Source organism: Pongo abelii, chromosome 22 (genome assembly GCF_028885655.2).
Source record: "Pongo abelii isolate AG06213 chromosome 22, NHGRI_mPonAbe1-v2.0_pri, whole genome shotgun sequence".
Taxonomy (NCBI): Eukaryota; Metazoa; Chordata; class Mammalia; order Primates; family Hominidae; genus Pongo; species Pongo abelii.
Window position 1 is genome coordinate 28157217 of NC_072007.2, and position 21459 is coordinate 28178675.

Here is a 21459-nt window from a genome sequence, read left to right on the forward strand (position 1 = left end):
GGGTGATCTTGCCTTTAGCAGAGTGAAAATTGGTTTTGAGGGAGAAAAACAGTTTTAATTTTTAAATGTGTAAAGCTCAGATATACCCACAGCCCATGAACAGATACACAGAATGTAGTGTATATGAAATATTAGACTTTCAAGAGGAGTTGTTAGAAAAAAACAAGGCCTGAAATGGTTTCTTAGTGGAGGTGATAATGAAAAAAAGTGTTAACAAACAATGCATTAGCATTTTAGTTTGACAATCTGAACATGGCATCAGATTCAGGCCTATAAAAAAATACCATACTTGCAGATAGGAGACAATGAACCACTGTTAAATAACAGTGAGTTATTTAACATTGAGTTCTGAAAAGAGATCCTTTTATGAACTATTAGATATCCTGTGATTAGGTAGTAATTAGGAAACAATGTGATACATATAATGTAATTTCAATATAATCTAATAGAAAGGACATCATGAACAAGCATTGATTCACATCTTAATGTTTTTCCCCAAAATGTGTGTCATGCATTCAATGTTTTTTATGAAGAACTATTATTTAGACTGCTGCTATGGCAGCATGCATACCTGTGTAATTTTAATACTTCTCATATTGAAAACCTTTGGAGTTCATAAGTGTTAGTCACTTAAGGGATGTGAACATTCTAGAAACTTTAAACCTAACTGCCTCTTTTTTGCTTTTTATTCCATGGTAATGGAATTCTCTTGGACAATGGCCTCTGGCTGGCTTTGAATGTGGTTGGTGGTTCAACCACACCCTTAGTGTGCTGGATTTCATAGTGTGTTGGATTCTCATGATATCTAATAGAATTGTGCTAGTCTAAAAAGTCCAGGAGCTTACCTTGAATTCCATTAACCTGCTTCAGAGATACATGAAAACCTCCTAAAATGGTGTAGAGTATGTGTCTGTAGAGATTTTATAAAACTTTCATCAGATAGTCTTAAAGTCTCCTTGCCTAATAAGAGTCCCAGGGCTACGGATCCAGTGAAAGCCATGTATTTTACAAATCCGGGGAGTAGTGGAGGGTAGTGGTTAAGAGCAGGGGCTCCAGTATCAGTATTTGACTGAGTCTTGGTTCCATGTCTTACTAGACTTCTCTGTGCCTTTCTTCTGTAGTGTTACAACTTTTTCCCATAAAGATTTGTGATAAGGAGTAAAAGTAATTCTCACGTAAGGCAGTGACTGGTATATACTAAATGCTCAGTGAATTCTATCTTTTGCTTCTCCATCTCACCAACTAGGTTGTAAACCTTGAAAAGGATGAGATCATGACTTAATGCTTTCTGTACCTCTGTCATTGTACCAAAGCATAGAAGATTTTTAATCAATATTTGAGGGCATATATCATGATGTGAGTAAACAGAGTAATAGAATTTGCCTACATAAATGAGACAGGGTTTGTGTTGAAAGAAAAAGAAAACAATTACCTAATATCTTTTAAAGGATGACTTTTTTCCTATTATATCATAACTGATAAAATAAAATTTTAGACATTCCTTAAGAAAAGTCAATGTCTTCTACTAAAAATCTAAAACTTTTATGGATGTTAATTTTCATAGACTGATCAAGCAGTCACTCTTAAATGTGAATTAACTCATGATTTGTCTACTAACAGCAAAGGCTCTGGTGAATAGGTTTTGTGAAAGAAGAAAGAAGTATGATACAGATGTGGGGAATTTGGAAAGAGGGCAATGGACAGGGAAGACCAACTTTCTACAGAATAGGATTCAACAGATGTAGTTCAAACTACTTATATTATCCAATTTATAAGAGTGAATATGCAGCAACTAGAGTACCATCTTTATTATAAAAGAATTTCTAATATATTCAACACATCTTAGTGAGTGCCCACTATGAATTTAGTCTGGGGCCAAGTGCTGATGACATAGAAAAGAAGTAACCAGTTTCCTCTATTAGAAGAATTTATATTGGTGAGTTATTAAAAATAACCATAAAATTATTATATAAGGGAAAAATGCTATGGGGGTACTGAAGAAGGAATCTTTAATTTTGCCAGGCACTATGATTGGGGAATCTTTGAGAATTTCTGGAAGGGATGACTTAAGCAAACCTAGTGCTTGCTAAAATAAACTTTTCCACATAATGTACCCCTACCAACAGAAGTGAGTTAATGGGTACTTCCAAGTATACATAAAAGTGTCCTCATAAAAGCACAAAATATATTGAAAATGCTTTGCTTTGAATAATATTTGCCTATATTAATTCCATAATGCAGTGTGATTATTTTTGTTGTAGGATAAGTTGACAATTCAGGAATATACACTATGTTTATTACATAGCTTTGGCTATAGCTGCACACTTCTGTGTGCCTCAGGATAAGCATGGCCTTACACAATGTTAAGCTACAGTATTAGAAATATATTGTCAGCAGTCCTGTGGGAATGGAATACCAGCTAAGCACTTGAGATATAAAGAATGGCATAACAACTATGCACTCAGAGACACAACCCCTGGGCTAAGCATTTTGAAACCGTTTTCAGTGTGCTAACCTAGGCATTTTTGTTGCCTTTCTTTGAAGATGCATAAAAACATTTATAGATTTTTCTGAACACTAAATTAGGTAAGCTCACTCACCATCTTCTACCCCCTTCATATGAAGTATTAATAATTATTATAACCATTGAAATTAATATTATACCTTTATCATTGCAACTTAAAGAAAACACTTTTGAAATAACTTTCCCAGCACTCTATTTTGATTTACTTCAATTTTCATAATTATTTGAAGACTGCACTATCACTTTACACAATGTCTATATTTCTGTGACACTTTTTAGCAGTTAGAGAACTTTTGCATCACAACTGTAGATTAAAATGATGGAAAAAATGCCTTTAGGATTTGTTTATGCTGATTTGCCCCTAATCAGGTATATAACAACTATTTTATGAAGATAATTCCTCATATTGACTCTATATAATCCCACTTACCCTAAGTAAAAAATTTATATATTTCCAATATTGTACAAATAATAACAGTATTTGAGATTGTATATTTTGAATTGAAATTTAATGAAAGCAAACCTTGTAAGCACCTTTCACATAAAGAAATTGCTAAAACATTTAGGGAAAGATGAGCTTGTGACTTGAGAATGAAAGTATCTGCATTATTACCATACAAATTAACTTTACACTTATGGGAAATACTGCTTGTTTCCATTGATTATACACTATAATATCATATGATAGAAATGTATCCCAGTTGGTGTAAATTCAAATAAACAAACCTTGAGTTTTTACAGTACACCAGACTTTGTGCTAGATGCCAGTTGTAAGATATTATTAGTTTTCTTAGAAAAAGTTAGAATTTTTAATTTTAAAAATTAACACCCAATACACTTTCTCACATTCTTAGATTATAATTAAAATATTTAATTTTCAAAACTTTAAAATAAATTATTATTCTGAATACCTTAAAATTAAGCAACTACCTGTTATAATGTAACTACATATTCACAGATTTTTCTGCTTGGATATTCAGTTTCTTATTACATTTTTATGGCAATTAATTGTGCATCAGTCACATCACTATGGCTAAATATTTTAAAATTTATTCACAAATTGCTGATACCCTAACCATGTGAAAATAATATTTAGACAGGCCATGGTATTTGAAGAGTTAAGAAACATGAAAATATCTTATGCCTACCACTTATTCAGCCCCAACCTCTATAAATTTAGATTTTATCTTTTGTATAATAGGGATGATGATATCACCTACATAATTGGTTTGGAAGAGCATTTATTCAGTCAACTCAAAGTGCTGACAACACTCCTTTACACAATGTAGGTGAAAATACATGGTAAAGTTTATTAATGCCACATTAGTCTTTGGAAATATTTATATGAAGTAACCTATTTGTCCACCTATGTAAATATTTATGTTGATCATAATTTTAAAAAACTGCATTTATCAGCTATAGAAATAGATTATGAAATGGTTGACCCATTTTTTTTTAAGAGCAAATGTGACTTACCATGAGTTCACATGTTTTATATACACTCATTATGATATTTGTACTTGGGCTTTTAAAGCACAAAGAATAATTGTGTTATGTTTCAAGTCAGAGTTTGGGGTTTGATTTCTGCCTCCAACACTGTGAACTTATGGTAATTTAATATATTATACCTCATTTTACTCTTATTTAAAACATATTTTGCAGGTTTGTCGAAAATATTAAATAAGAAAATGCACATTTATTATTCAGTAGAGTATCACATATCAATACCTAATAAAAATGAGATATTAGCATATACTTAAATATTTCTCAAATCATTAAATCTGTAAAAAATTATTCAATAGGATTCACTTTTCATTACCTATAAATACAATCTGAGAGGCAAGGTTATTAAAATAAAGTTATTATATAAAATTTAATCACAGGTGTCACCAACCTTATCTTAGCTCGACACTTAACTATTTCTCCAACATGCGAGGAAAACTAGTTATTCCCTCGGCTTCGTTTCCACATTCTCTGCCTCATCCTCACTGTATTTCCTCCTGGAATTTTGCCCTTAATTTCACTGGTTACTGTGAATAGGTCTGTGCATTTTGGGGCCGGGTGGAACAAAGGGGCATGAACAGAAACATATTACTGGGGCATTCCATGCCCTCTTTTTAGCTTCCAGCCCCGTCCATGTGTAATGATAAATGGTTATATAGTAACAATACCATCCATCCACATCTATCATTTACTTAGGCTACCTCCTTGGCTACACAATGTTTTAGCCACTTTATTAGTATTAGCCTGCAGGAGACCGAGGAGCAAGATGAACATAAAAAATGACAGAACCTCTGTGAGTTTATAACCTATGCAATGCAGAGAAAACAAAATAGTAATTTTCAGGGGTTGTCTGAATTTGGTTAATAGGGACTAACATTTAAACAATGTATGGTAACCAAATATGTAATTACAATCCTTTGACAAATTTCACATAATTTTTAAGATATTAATTAGGAGAGGACAATGTTAAAACGTAACTGTTTTATTATGAAGACCACATAGAGCACTAATTTTCTAATTTTTATAACGAGAAGCAATTTTTTTTTTTTTAGTTTTATAAGTTTCAAGTCCATATTCACTTCAAAATCAAAGGGAAAATATACCACTCCAAAAATTTACCCACATATTTTCATTTTCAAAAGTCATTGTATATTTGTTTCAACTTACCTCTTAAAATCTTGCTTGATCCTACACCTTCATAAATATCTAATATATCTGTATAATATGTATTAAAATGATCGAAGCTCAGTTTAATGGAAAGTCCTTGGTTTACACTAAATTAAAAGCAAAAAATAGATTACCAAATTTTTAACAGTTGTCATATTTCTTAATGCATTCTAGAATTTGTATGTGTTTTCTTGTGGTGAACACCACATAATACGATATCTACCGTCTTAAATTTTTAAGTGTACAGTGCAGTATTGCCAGTTATGAACACAATGATGTACAGTAGATCTCTAGAACTCTTGAACTTGCAGGACTGAAACTCTGTATCAGTGAATGACAACTCCCCATTGCTTAGTCCTCCCAGCCCCTGGCAACCACCATTCTCCTTTCATTTCCATGAGTTTAACTACTTTTTACGCTTCATGTAAATGAATTCATGCAGTATTTATCTCTCTGTGACTGGCTTATTTCACTTAGCATGATGTTCTCAAGGTTCTTCTATGTTGTATGATATACAAGATTTCCTTCTTTATGACTGAGTAATATTCATATATATATCACATTTTCTTTGTTCAATCATCGGATGATGGACATTCAGGTTCTTTTAACCTTTTGGTTATTGTAACTAATACTGAAATGAACATGGGAGTGCAGATATTTCATTGAGATAAATATTCAGAATTGGGAATGCTGGATCATATGGGAATTCTATTTTTAATTTTTTGAGGAACCTGCACACTGTTCTCCATAGCAGCTGCGCCATTTCAGGTCTTCTCAACATCATTTGTGGAAAAAGACTATCCTTTCCCCTTTGTGTTGTCTTAGCACCCTCGTGGAAGATCATTTGATCATATATGTGAGGCTTTATTGTGGGCTTTCTATTCTGTCTGTCTATGTGTTTGTCTTTTTGCCAGTACGTTACAGTTTTGATTACTACAGCTCTGTAATATATTTTGAAATCAGGAAGTGTGAGACCCCAGGTTTGTTATTTTTTCAAGTTTGTTTTGGCTATTCAGGTTTTGTTGTGATTCCGTACACATTTTTGGATTTTTTTTCTATTTCTGTAAAAACCTCCATTGGTATTTTATAGGGCTTTCATTTGATCTGTACATCACTTTGGGTAGTATGAACATTTTAACTATGTTAAATTTTCCAATTCATGCATATTGTTCATACCATCAAGATGACAGCTATTATATTCTATAATTGTTATTTACATACTTAAATGTCTTTCCTAACAGAATTTATATGACTCAAGGACAGGGATTAATTCATTCATTCCTGTATTATCTAATACTTTGTAGAAACTAGTGCATGCTATTGATATAAAAAATAATGTATCTAGCTGCCGGTATAAGAGCGTAGAAGGAAAAGTGTGACAGATTCATCAGAAAATTTAAATTTGATATTTAAACTATTTTCATTTTCAGATAATAGTTTCAGAGAGGGGAGACTTAGTGAAACCTCTATTTACAACTCCACTGTCTTATTGAAGTGTTATAATCAGAAATGTAAATAACTCCTCCAAGTGCTTTGTAAGTACTAAGTTTCTCTGAACTCCTTGGAAGGGAGATGGCTGAAAGAAATAAAAGTGTGTATGGGTGAAAATGTCTAAGCCTCCTTGGGCATGAGTTTGGCTAGATCATCTGCAAATGGACCCAGGAAAGGATTAAAAAGGCTGGTAATACTTAAGAGATTTAGTTTCCAAGGCCAAGCAGGAGCCCTGAGAAGTGATCTGGCCTCTGACTCTGGCCATGGAGGATACTGAGTGAACAAGGCCTACAGGCAGGGACATGGCAAGATTGGTTTTTAGATTCACCACCAGCAGTAATGTGGCCAATAAGGCAATCAAGGACATTCTTCACAGAGTTAGTTAATTTTTGAAAGTCTAAAAGTCATTGTTGAGAACTGTCCATTTGTGGCAAGACCTCAGGTTGATCAAACACCATACTATAATTATGGCCAGTGGGGTGGAGTTCAGGGCTGAAGTTTATTTAGTCTTCAAGTAGTGGGGTTGGTGTTAGTGAAATGGCAGCTACTAGCAGGGCAGCATTAAAAGACAACTAAGCAGAAACTCAGATTTTTGGACCTGACTAGTGTTTGCTGCAAGGGAGATAAAGTTAGAGTGGTGGTGGGTTATTAAAAAAAAAACCCAAACCATAAACCCTGAGTATCAGATTGAGCAGTTCCAGAGTATATTCTGGAATGTATATTTTGAGAAGCTCCAAGGGCAATTATGATGAGCGCTTAGATTTGAGGGCCCTTGAAGTATGATAGGTAAATGCAGGAGATGCTACACTCATGGCTACTCTAAGACATGTCTGGTAACCACAGGCAGAGGTGAGGGGATCAAGGTGAGAGAGCAGAAGATCATCCCAGAGTAGACAGAGAAGGAAAGTAAAGCTAAGTTTGAAGCTGTTTAAATTCTGCCTCTGTTACATCAGTTCAAGGACTGGGGGAGTGAGCCTGCTGGTGAGACCTGTAGGGAATCTGGAGTCAAGCTGAAAAAGACAGAGATGGAAGACATAGGCAGACTTGAGAGATGATTTCTGCCCTTTTAACTAAAGTTCTGGTGTGTCTGGGCAAGAATATGGTGAGTGTTTTTTCATCTGATGTTTTCAAGCTGTCAATCTAAGGAACGCATGCATGAGGAGCTCCGTAGGATGCTTTGCTTTCAGAGGACCTCTGCTTTTCCAAAATAGATATTTGGAGGTAGAAAAGACAAAAAAGTGCAGACGATTTTCCACTTTCTTCTGATTCAGAAAATTCAACTCACTTCCAATAAAACCACAGGGATTTATAAAAGTAAGATTAATTGGAGAACATAATCAGATGTTGTTATAATATTAGATATTTCAATCACCTTCTGATTTTTTGAAGGGATTAAATTAAATTTCCTTAAATTTAATTTATACACTTTGCATTATTGTGTCAGTAGTTAATATTTTTATAGACCACTTTTATTGAGCATTTAATATGTGGCTAAGCACTTTACATTCATTATCATATTTAATAATGACTTCTTTGACCATAGTATTTAGAGATGTGGAATTCTACAGACACAGAAATTTCGAGTCAAAGAGGTTTACTCATTTGCCTGAGATCACACATCTTGATCTGATGATGTGTGAAGATCTTTATCTGAAGATCTCAATCTGAAGAAGTTAGATTTGAACCCACACGAACTGTCTCCAATAACTATATTCTTAACTATTGGCTGTATGCTAACTGCGGTTTTAATGTAATTCAAAAGATGAGCTGGCCCTGCCCCAAATATAGTTTAATTGCATCTTAAACATTTCATCTATATTTTATTGATCTTGAACCTTATAGAAAAATTATTGTCTTTAGTCCCATCTGGTCACTATTGGGAAAGAAAACAACTATTTGGTACAATGCATAACTAATATAATAATCAGCTTTGAGAAAAAATAGATTATTTGTGTGATTAATTAAATCATAATTTTAGCATGAAGTACACTGTTTTGGGGTAACATCTTAGGTTCTTCAGGTTTTTAAAATAATCCATTTATCAATCATAGATTTCTTAAAATAGTTTCAAAAATTAAGTAATGGAAAGAAACTAAAAACAATAGGACCATACAATTTTTAATTAATATAGGATAATTTTTGCATAAAGGACATTATCATTACAGCAAAAGTTTATTGTGTGTTCTGCTCATAAACCCTCTAAATGTGACCTGTCTTTATTAAGAAGTGAACTTAACAATTAAATTGTTTTTATTTGGTATTAATAAAATTTCAAAGATTGCATAAAAAATAGTTGTATACCCAATTATGTAGATTAGTTACATTTATATATTCTTTCCATTTTCAGTGAAAGATATTTAAGATTTTCTACAGCTTTCTACTGACATTTTAAATAAGTACTAGAATTAATATTTTATTTTCCTAATGAACAATGCTAATAGACATTTATAAATGCTTCTTTTAAGTTTGAAGTGATTACGTGTGTGTGTGTGTTTCTGCATCAGAAAAATACTTTATATAGATATATAGACACATACAAATGTAGGGTGAAAACAATATTTTCCAACTTGGTTAATTTTTCAATTGGCAAGAATTACTTAGAACTGCCATTTTTAATTCATAGTCTCATTTTTGACACACCAATAGCATGTGATCTAGAGCAGGAAACAAAGGAAATTGTGTTTTTAGTTATATTACATATCTTGCAAGGGGCTGCACTCCAAATCGAAATAAAAAATAAAGGGATATTCTTCTTTCCTTGAACAATGCCAAGTAAGTGTGTATAGAACAATCTTTTTCTCACATCTCCTCTCTGGGATATGTCTACCTGGGTGATTAGTTATGGGGCCATTTCATACTGTTTGGCAAGAACCTGAGGCTCTGACTTTTAACTTTCTTTAATCAGCTATTATATATCAATATAATATATCATCAATATAATCATCAATATCAATCATCATCAATATAATATAATCATCACAATGATTAAAATTATACTATAGGTCAGACAGGTAAACCATAATCCCATCTAGCTATTAATAGAAATGAACTAATTAGAATATAATTTTCCATAGTGAATTCTATGGAGCACTTATTCTGCATGCTCTGTTGGGGAAATATTCAGTATTTCAACAAGAAAGTTTTCACTGGAGACTTACATTGCATGTTAACATATTTAAGGCTATAAGGAGTCCTACTTTTAAGAGTTTTAATAAGTTTATTTCAGGACCTCTTATATTTGTGTGAGTACAAATTCTTTTTATCCTTGGAATATCCAGAAGGAACTTAAGGTGTTGCTTGTCTATGAAAATGCTTAGGGAAACATTAAGGTAGATCAGCTATCAGCAGCCTAATTATTTTGATTATCATCATGATTGGATTGGTTAATTGAATTAAGAATGTGGAGGTGAAATACACATGGACTGATCCAAATGTCTTTCAAGATACAGCAAGAAAGACACATATAGAGGCTGTTCCCTGCTCTTAATCTGCTGTAACCGAATCACACCTTTAGAGATTTCTACATGGTAAGTGGCAAAATGAGGGATAAAATATTTTATAGACAAATGCAGATGATGTGAAATTCTACTTCTCATGATACACAGCCATACATGTATGTTGTTTGCCTGGCCGCACATGAAAATAACGGCCAGGTGTTCGCCTGTCCACCACAGAAAAATAAACTTGCTTCAGAACCCAATGAGATGACCCCACTTATTAGACAGTAGTGTTCATAGCACAGAATACCTTTTTAAAAGGTTAAAAATGATAGTATAGTTTTTCGTACAGTTTTTCAGTTGGGAGGTTTTTGCTTCATAGTTAATGAAAACAATGATTCTTTAAAAAACTACTGAAAGCAATAAGACGTTGCATCAGAAAAACACTTTATGACTTAAGAACAGAAAATATAAGATCTTGTTTTACCGTATGATCCACTGGCAGACAACACTTGTTTCAGAAGGTTTTGGATAATGAGTAGCCTGGAAAGACCCAGATGATCCAGTTAACAAAAATCTTCCATCACAAACTGTGGCTGCAAAACGATGCCAATTAATGTTAGACAAAAACAATCTTGGGATTCAAATTGGCTGCAAAACATTTCACAGAATATTCATGGCAGAATCTGTACAAGGCTATTTTATAAAACTGAAATGATAGTAAGATTTCATGTTTGAAACCTATTAGCCATGTTCAAATACTCATACACATCCTATCGTGAAATATTTTAGAAAAATTCTCTTTCTCTCTCTTTCTTTCTCCTTCCTTTTCCCTTCCTTCCCTCCCTCCCTCCTTCCCTCCCTCCTTCCCTCCTTCCCTCCTTCCTTCCTTCCTTCCTCTCTCTCTCTTTCTCTTTCTCTCTCTTTGTCTCTTTTTCCTTCCTTCTTTCCTTTCTTCTCTCTCTCTCTCTTTCTTTCTCTTGTTTCTTTCTTTTCCTTCTTTTTTTTTGAGATGGAGTTTCGCTCTTGTTGCGTGTGCTGGAATGCAACGGCGCGATCTCAGCTCACTGCCTCCTGTGCTCAAGTGATTCTCCTGCCCCAGCCTCCTGAGTAGCTGGGATTACAGGCGCCCATCACCACACCCGGATAATTTTTGTATTTTTAGTAGAGACGGGGTTTCACCATGTTGGCCAGGCTGGTCTCGACCTCCTGACCTCAGGTGATCTGCACTCCTAAGACCCCCAAAGTGCTGGGATTACAGGCGTGAGCCACTGCGCCAGGCCCAAAAGCATTGTCTTTCTAAACACACTTCCCTAAGCTGCACTTTAAGTGTATTCTTCCATATTTGCAAGGAAATAAATATATCTGAATTGAAAACTCCAGTTCAGACAAATAACTAGTGATTTTTTGTCTTATTTTTATAATTAAATTGGAGCTAGGTGAATTTCAAATATATGTACAAAGTGCTATGTTTTCTTGAAAAAGATTAGAATAAGGCCAGGAAAATGATAGTACTAGTGGCCTGTACAGAATTCCATCCAACAAATCTGTTAGTCCGTCTTTTAAAGTTCATTACTCTTGCTCCTTTGGGAGATAACTAGTTCAATATTTTCTATATTTTCATTCAATACTCCTGATTAAGCCTTTTGCTTTCCATAACTACTCATTTTCCTCTTTTAGTTTTCATAGTAGATTTATTTCATGAACTTCTCCTTAATGTCATGCATTATTAGTTGCCTTTAATTTATATCTGAATAGATTCCAACTAGATTAAAGTCTTCTTGGAGGCATGAACCAGGAGCCATAACTTAGAGATTTTTGTTTTTTTCATACACTTGCTATGTATAGCATATGCAAAAATCCACCTTGATTTTCACAACTTTTAGTCTTTCTTACATTATTTTCCTTCTCGTTAGTTACTTGGTTATGTTGACACAATATTCTAAAATTATGACCCTTACAATGTGTCTTTTTCTCTGCGTAGATTAAAAATTCTTCATACGGAGAAACATTAATGGAGGTTAGAAAAATCAAAGTAATATGTCAAAATTAATTTGCTGTTTTTGGAATCTGAGTGTTTAGAATAAGCTAATTCTAAACCGAGCTATGAAAAGCTCATCGTAAAATTATGAAGTGATTCTATCAAATTACATAATACAAGCTATTTTATGACAAAATATTTTATGTATATAAAAATCAATACTTTAAAAATTAGATAGCAAATAGAAATCTTGATAAAAATTTCATGTGTTTATTGGGTTTTTGCTATTTTTTTGGTATATATATATTTTCAAGTGCATAAAAATTTACTTTGGTAACTTGTTTATTATTCAAAGTCTGCTTAAAAACAATGGCCTAGGAATTAATTCATTAGCTTATAATTTGGTAACCTGATTCCAAGAAGAAAAAAAGAAAAGAAAAAAAGAACAAAAATAAGAAAAGAAAAGATAATAAGTCAAGAAGCAAGAATTAAATTCTGAACAATCCAGCACAGACCACAGGAAAGAAAGAAAAATAGTGGTTTGTTGAGTTAACTGAATTGCCTTATGCATAATAATTACTGCAACAAACAAAGAAAATTAAGGCTAATTTGTCATTCTTTGAAGATAAATAGTAAAATATGTGACTTTTTAATGACTTGCTAAATAATTTTCTAGTTGTAAAATCATATCTCTTTTCTCACTTTCAACTCTCTTTTCCACTGTAAACCATGACAAACAAGTAGGGCAATTAATGCCTTAGATTCAAAGACCATAAAAACAAAAATGGTATTTGCTTGCATTTTATGTGATATATAAAGCTTTTAAATCACAGTTTGTCGACAAATAACATGGACTCAAAGATTGTAGACAGTGTAGTAAAGTCTACTGCTATTGTAAAGTTTATATTTGAGTTACAATACTTAGGAAGCAATGAGGTAGGGTTCTCAGTCTTATCAGTGCTAAAATATAACTGCCAACATTTATAGAGTGTTTACTATGTGCCAGTCATTTTCTAAAGTTATTATATATGTATGAATGTAATTTGCATAACAACTCTATGACGTTATGGGGGAAACTGAGGCACCTATGGGTTAAATAACAACCATAAGGCCTCCTAGCTTACAAGCAACAATTTAAAGCAAGGCAGCCTTATTCTAGAGCATACTGTGGTATATTGCCTAATATCACAATATATATATATACATCTATCACTATCGCAATGACATCACCCACTCTTTGAACTGAAAAGCAGGGGGGAAAGCATAAATAAAAGAAGAAACAGAAAATTTTTTAAAGATTTGCATCTTTTTCAATGTTCTTAAAGTTAGAATACAGATCACATTTGCAATAATATTCCAGAACAAACAGGAGGATGCAAAAGAGACAGAGAGAGAGAGAGAAAGGGAACAAAACAAGATCCCTTTAAGAATTTGTAAAAACCTGTTTGTAAAGCTGATAAAATTTTAGTCACCGTTCCCATCTGTTCACTATGCATTTTTTTGGGAAAGGTATCAACAGCTTTGCGCTGCACAGTGTGAGTCATAATTTCCAGAAAGCCGTGTTTTGTGTCTAGTTTCAAAGGTGGTTCTATGTTTGACAAACCCTGTTTCAGTTCTTTCCTGAGCACATGATTAAACTACACTTCCCCAAATCCCTTGGAGTCAGATAAGGTCATGTGACTGAGTTGGCCAATAAACGATTGTAAAAGTCACTGTGTCTATTTCCAAATATGGTTTCTGAACATATCTGTAACATTCTTCCTTTGTCAGTCAGCTGGTTGTGAAGGATCCAGTAGAGGACTCTGGGGGCAGAGAGAGTGGCAAGTAAGGAGCAGGCATCCTGAATGCCTAGAGCACAGCCCTTTGCCATCTTTCTTGCACCGTGATATAGGTGATAAATAAACTGTTATTGTTAAGATTGTTTATCATAGTATTTAGCCTGTCCTAAAGAATATGATCAGTTTTCCTGTCCAGTATTCTATCATGTTACTAAGTTTTAGTGGGAATGGATACTCCACAGGTCAAATTCTGCTCTAACGAGGCTCTAGTCAATTCCTGCATTCAGGCAAATATAGAGAATATTCCTAAATATATTTAAAATAAAATTACAGTAGTATTGAATTATTTCTAATAGCAACGCTCAGAATGCCAAAATATTATCTTTTCAAGATAGAGGCTTGTGTAAGGCACTTTCTTATACATTTTTTTTCATTTAATTTCAGGATGTTTCTGGAGAACCTGATAGTACAAATGACCATGAATGAAGCAGGATAGGTTTTCAGGAAAAAATATATGACCCAGTTGTGGATGAGTAGGATGGCTGGGTGTTTAGGATTATGACTTACTAGACTGTGCAGTGCTTTCTAGTGTAGCATCAGAAAAAAAAAATTTAAGTAGAAGATAAATGAGTCTGTCAAATCATAGCAGCCATTCGATTGCACTATCAGAAATGTTGCCTGTAATAGCATGGAACACATAAGGGTATGCACTTAGGACCCACGAAGAACTCCCTCTGCTGGCTGAATATTCATTAATTGTGTCTTTGCTCATGGCATTCAAATCTCCAGGATATATAAATCAAACATGATCTATGCTCACCCACCAAGCCACACGTGAGGCATGCAAACTATGAGAACACTTGCCAACTTGCAAAGAGTTAAGCATTGGCTTAAAGACTGTGAATCAGCATCTTTCCTTTTCATAGGTCAGCTAAAAAGTGAACTTTCCTGCTGATGTAATTCTAATCAGAAGACGAAGACAATTTAAAGAAATCTTGTTTCAGCTATAGTCAGCTGTAAGTGTGCAAACCTAAATAACTAAAGACTAAAAGAGGAAGTTGCACGAGGAAGATAATGTTAATATGACTCTATCAATAACACAAACCAGAATTAGAGCTCACAGCTGGAGCAAAAAAGTAAATAAATCAATAAGAGAGAGAGAGTAAAGGTAAACTTCATATTGGAAAAATTCTCTTAAATTAGTTTTATAAAATTTTCTGTGAATATAGATTGATGGACAGCAGCTTTCAGGTAGAAATAATGCTGCTGGAAGTTTGAGCTGGTGCTGAAAGTCCTTAGGCTTGTGGGCTCACCATAATCAATGAATGAAGCAACTTAAAATGAATAAAGCAACTTGTACTCTTAAATTCTCTCTGGATAAAAATAGATTTATTGATTGATTTAAACAAGATTATCCCACAAATAATTCAAATTTATTTACCAAAATAGATACAATACTTATTTTAAACAAAAAATAAAAAGAGAATCAAGAAAATGGAAAGTGACGGTGTGCAAGCTTGAGAGAGTTAGTTACATGAAAGGCTGGTCACTACTAAGGTTCAATAAACAAAAACTCTTCATGTTACTAAAAAGTAACAATGCAGTTTGACTATATTTTCAAAGCAAATTTAGATAATTACTTCCATTCTGATACTGAGGCTCATCTCCTGAGTTTAGAGTGGCTCATAAAAATGACTCATAGCATTAAAACTTATTTTAGGACAAATTATCACACTTACATGATATTCCTATAGTTCATTTTTATACGCATTGATATTAGTTCATCATGAAAATTATGAACTCCATGAGCATAATAACAAAATAATAGGTGCAGTACATTTTTCAATTATTTGATTCATATATTTTGGTAGTTATACCTTTTCCTCTATTTAAGGATATTGATCATCATTATATTGGCTTAAAGTCATGTGTCTAAGTTGATGTACACTATTATTTTTGAAACAGAAATCAGCATCACCTTTGTTACCTCATGATAGCACACTTGTATCATATTCTCCCTGAAAAGATTTTGGAAAATGCCTGAAAGCCATAGCAAAGCAAGAACATTGCTTTCTTCTTCTTTGAGTAACTCAGTTATATAAAATAGATTAAAAATATTCTGTAGCCTGCACTTTCTTCCAATATGTTCTGAGTGCACTTCAAAGTATGTAGTTAAACTTTAAAGGTCTGAATTTTATCCAAGAACATTTGCATCGGGATTGCTTTGTGGAAATCTCTGTAGTAGAGTTGCCTTTCGTTGAGTCGGTACCGGGAAACAGACCAACTGCCTGGCTCTTAAAATGTGTACTAAGTGGATAGGTGGCTTTTAAAACTTTGGTCGTTATTAGAATATTCATCTTTAATTACTATCAAGCAAGATGAGAAAAGTGTAACAATAGAAAAGTGTAGCAAATAGTAACTACAGTCTTTAACACACTTTGGGCACTAACTGTATTTATAGTCAGTTTTAAAACTGATTATAAGCCATACCAAAAAATGTGCAGTTAATACTTTCTGTTAAATAAAACAAAATATCAGTTAGACTTATCCAAAGTCAGCAGTCTCCCCTTATCCACAGGGGATATATTCTAAGACCTCCAGTGGATGCCTGAACCATGGATAGTACTGAACCCTATATCTACTATGTTTTTTCCTATACATACACACCTACCATAGGAGATTAACAGCAATAATCACTAATAAAATAGAACAATTATAACAATACTCAGAATGATGTGCAATTTTATACTTATACATTGTTTATTTCCGGAATTTTCCATTTACTGTTGTGCCCTGTGGTTGACAGCAGGTAGTTGAAACTGTGGAAACCACTAATAAGGGAGAACTACTGTAGTTCTATGTGGAAATCTTCTTAAATGTGTTACACACAAAAACAAATTACCTATTTAGATGCTGCTTTCTAGCAAACTTTTCTAAGTGGAATCCAGCTATGAAACGAAGAAATAAGTCAAAGAGTAAATATGTTTAAATCAACTAGAGCCATGCTTGGTATATGGTAACTGCTACTTAAGTGTCAAATAGTAATAATAATGGTAAAATAACGTTATTGTCATTAACACTCAAAAAATGCCAAAATATACAAATGAAACACGGAAGTTTTACTTAAGAACATTAAGTTCTCATTCATATCTTATTTCTATTATTTATAGAACTACAAGAGGCAAATAAAAGCAACAGTCAAAATTTTAATATGGTGCTCATTGAGTTAGGTACTGTTAAAATGTTGAAAGAAAAAGACTGATATGATAGTGAAAAAACATGAAAACCATTAGTAAGAAGTGAGAATGTCTATCAAAGAAGTCAAATTAATAATAGTTTGGATTAGTTTAATATAGAGAAGAGATAAAAATTTAGCAACACCCATCCCCACATTATGACAGACATTGTTAATCACATCTTCCTTTCTATAGTGATCAAATGGAATTCTGTTTAATTAATTAATATGTTTAATATTATTTATAAAGTTTAGGAAAATATTAATACAATTATTTTTAGATTTTGTATTATATTATAAAAATAGCTATTTAAATCGCTCATTCTTCAGTAGTTTCAGGTATTTGAGATTAGAATGTGTGTGTGTGTGTGTGTTTGTGTGTCTACAGTGAGGGAGGATAAAACAGAAGGGGAGAGAGTAGAGGGGAGAACTTACCACACATTTTATTGTCTTCGTCAGAACCATCTGGACAGTTTACTTCTCCATCACAAAATAAATCAGCTTTTATACACGTTAGAGCATCAGTACAAGGACTTGAACCAGGCAGGCACTCTATTGAGACATTTCCTTTAAAAAACAACTGAAATTAATTTCCAATTGATGCGATATGTACAATGTTTAAATATTTAATAGGCCTTTTTGCCACTGGGGTTCTTACTTATAAGTATGTTCTTTAACTGCCATAGGAATATTTATTTCATTTGTAAATCAATCATTTGTAAAATTAGAGCATTTAAAATTTTGAAATTTCATGTGGGGCAATTTTGGAAAGCTTATCACATTGTCTGCAACATCTAGCAGCCACTTCATTTACTCATAAGCTTATTATTTGAAAATATAGTGGCTTAAGTCAAGGTTTCTATTCTGTAGAGTACATTTACCAACCAAAGTCATTTTAAAGTAAGATAAGCACTTAAAATTCCCAGTGCATTGTGACTTTGAACAATGAAGAAACCTAACGGCTATTTCTGTTCAGTATCTCTTTGTTCCTTGGGTCAGAGATTCTTAGGGGGTACACTGTAAACACACCCCTGCAGGGTTTCATGCCATCTTCTGGAGGGGATCCGAACAATTTACACCTCTCAGCCTGCCTTGTCCTTCACTTGCCTCACTTTCATAAACTTAAGTCTAGAGATGCACCAAGAAACACATTTTACTTCTAGAAATTAACTTGGGAAGTTCAAGAGCAATTCTGAAAATAAGCCATATTCTTATATGCCTACAAGATAAAGACTTTAAAAAAAATTTTTAGGCCAGTGTGGAAATTTGAATACTTCTGCCTCTGAATATAATAACAATGATGGTGAAAAGTTTTGGAAATCTTTAACTCATCAGCACTTTTTTTTCTTTTTGGTTGTTGTTCTTAATCTTAAAGCCAGAACTGTACTGCCATCTGCTGGGATTTCAAAGTATGAAAATCTGAAATTCCTCCTTCTGCTCTATAAAATTAATTGGAAAAGTAAAAATGCCCATGTCAATGAATCTACTAAGTTACTTCTTAATTAAAAACATTTATAGATTTTTGCTGAGTCTACATACAACTAAATTAGACATTTGTAACTGGCTGTAATTAAAATGAATATAAACCAATGGGAAATTCATGGAACACCCAACATCTAAAATTATAGGACAGAGTAAAGATCAAAGCCGTTCTCAAATGACAGAGTACTCCCATGTAGGAGAATAATAAATAATAATAAAAATATTATTTAATAAACTCAAATTCATATATTTGTTGATATTTAAGAGCTATTCATCAAAAGTCCTTAACCATTGAGTTATTAATCCAGAAAATGCATCATATTTCATAGAATCTCATACATGCTTTATAAATACATAAACCAAATAAAGCACTGTACTTAAAACTGTGTCTTATTTTACAAGTAGCTAATAGAATTCCAAGTATTCAGCATTTCGAAGATGAATTTGGGATACAGCTAGGAACATATATCACTTTGGCTGTCCTAATGCTTCTCATGGTTGCTTCACTTCCTGATGTATCACATCTCTGTTCAGTATCTGTTGAACTCTTGATTGGACCCCAAAACCACACCAGCAAGCGATACCACTTGGACTTGATTGATCTCATGAATAATCATTTATTGACCCCACAAGTATTTATTTTGTACACATTTTTGTCATGGAATTTTAAGAGACGGAGATAAAAGAATGAGTAAGGCAGAGCCTCTCCCTTTTTATGAAGCTTCAAGTTCAGGGGGGGAATTTGTTTATTTACAAATTATATTTTAAAGAGAGAGATTTAAAAAGTGCTATGGGAGCATCAAAGTTTAAGCAATTAGTTTCCTTCTAAGGCAAGAATTAAAGACATTTTCACAGAAATGGTCATATTTAAATTAGCTGTTGATGTATACCTAGAAATGCACCAGGAGGAGAGAGATATGGAATGTATTTAGTGATGTGTCAAGAGTACATCAATGTATGAGAAACAGATGAGTCTCACTAACCTAGATGGTGGGATGTTTATGGAAGGCATAGTAGGAAGGCAGTTTGATACCAGATTCTAGGGAACCTTTTTATCTTTGTTAAGTGTTAGAAATATTTTTCAATAGGCGATGACATTGGAAGATTTTACATATATCTGCAATATGACCAGTCCATGTTTCATAAAGGCAGTTGTTGGACCGTGTGAAACATCACTTGAATAAGACCACTCGAGAAGCTGTTTCAATGGTCCACATGAAAGATGAGGGCTAGAACTCTCACAATGGCAGAGGAGATGGGACATGGACTCAATTGCTACTTTACAGGTAAAATTGATGAGCTTCAGTGACTACATTTGCTTCTGAACAACATTAGTGGAGGTGAGGAATGGGATGCTAAGGAATTGGCAGTTGAATTACTGAAGAGGCCATTTGGGTTACTAATGGCCATTAGTCACAATAGTGATTATGAGATGAACAAATTTTAGGGGTAGAAACTGAGTCTAGTTTGAAGTATTTTGAATTTAAGTTGGAACATTAGGTACTCTTTTAAGTTGCACTCTGTCTTTCTCCAGACTGTTTCATAAACATTCTTCAACTGACTTGGTCCATGAGGAAACAGAAGTTTCCCATATTAAAACTAGTATGAAAAATATGCATGTAATTCTTATACAATGGTAGTGAGTGTTAAAATTTTTGTCAAATTGTATTTTTACTGAGTCTTCTCTCACTCTTTCATTTCCTACATGAATATATATGATTACAATTTCTAAGAAAAATCATTAGTTAAAACATCAGCTGTTATATCCCAGCCAGATGCCAGTTTAATTTAAATGGTTTTGCACTCTCAAACTAGAGTTCTTGACTTGAGTATTACTTGGTTTGCATTTCATTACTTAATTATTGTTCTAATATTTCTTTTTTTCTAAGAAGTCTGTACCAAATTGTGCTTCCCAACAGACAATTTTTAGGAAAGGAGTTTATCAATTCTAGTTAAAGAAAAGTAAGCAAAGAGAATAATAATTGGTTTCATTTATTAAAAGCTAATCAAATTTCCTTAATATTAGGCATTATTAACTCAGTGGGAAAAAGTGCACTTGTTTTCTGTAATCTATGTGGTATTTTACCTTCAGAACACTAACTTTTGACATATTATGCAAACACACCAGTAGATTAGTATTACTTGGAATTCTGCAAATAGAAGGCTTTAATTATTCATTTGTATTGTGACATGAAGAATTCAATATACACTCAAAGATGATTATTTCAGAGTGATCTAATGTCCAAACAATTTCCAGTGATTTGACATTAGGAACCTCCTGTGCCTACAGAGAGCAGGCTCTGTGCTAGGCATTGTGGAGAGTAAAAAGACTAAAATCCATTATTTTTTGCCTTCCAAATAATTTGTAAGAGATGTTACATACAACATGATAAATTGAAACCATGGTTTGGAAATCATAGATTTTTATCGTCCCTACAATTTGAAAAGGGATAATAGTACTTGGTGGCCAAAACTGGTTAAGACAAATTAAGCTCAAGATCCTGATAGCTTACTCAATAGGAGAAGCAGAATCTTCATCCATGAATGTTTGCCTTTAGAGGCCAATTTTATTTCACTATGCTATACTGGAAAATAGATATCACCTTACAGAAATTCTCATTTATTGTGTAGAACAAATCTAGTTTCTTTTTTAAATTTTATTGTAAGCAAGACTATGGCTTTTCAATCCAAATGAAATTATTGGTAGAAAGATTCTTTAGTAGTCTTGATACCATGTGAGTAGGAATGAATGTCTTAAATTAGAGGAGAGTTGCTTAGCAATATATAAATGTTCTTTTCTCAAGTGCAGAAAAAGAACAATTCTTAAAGTCACAATACATTTGGTATCAGATAAAATCTCT

The 21459-nt window shown here is 33.2% G+C and overlaps 1 protein-coding gene across 1 annotated transcript in view; it reads right to left on the reverse strand.

Moving 5' to 3' along the window:
- Positions 1 to 21459, reverse strand: part of TMPRSS15 (transmembrane serine protease 15) — a 136969-nt gene that overhangs the window by 88308 nt on the left and 27202 nt on the right. Inside the window, exons 6-8 of the mRNA XM_024239482.3 lie at positions 17552 to 17683; positions 10610 to 10718; positions 5195 to 5301 (exon numbers count right to left, since the gene is read on the reverse strand). Of these exons, the coding sequence (XP_024095250.3) occupies positions 5195 to 5301; positions 10610 to 10718; positions 17552 to 17683 (348 nt within the window). The remainder of the gene's footprint in view (positions 1 to 5194; positions 5302 to 10609; positions 10719 to 17551; positions 17684 to 21459) is intronic.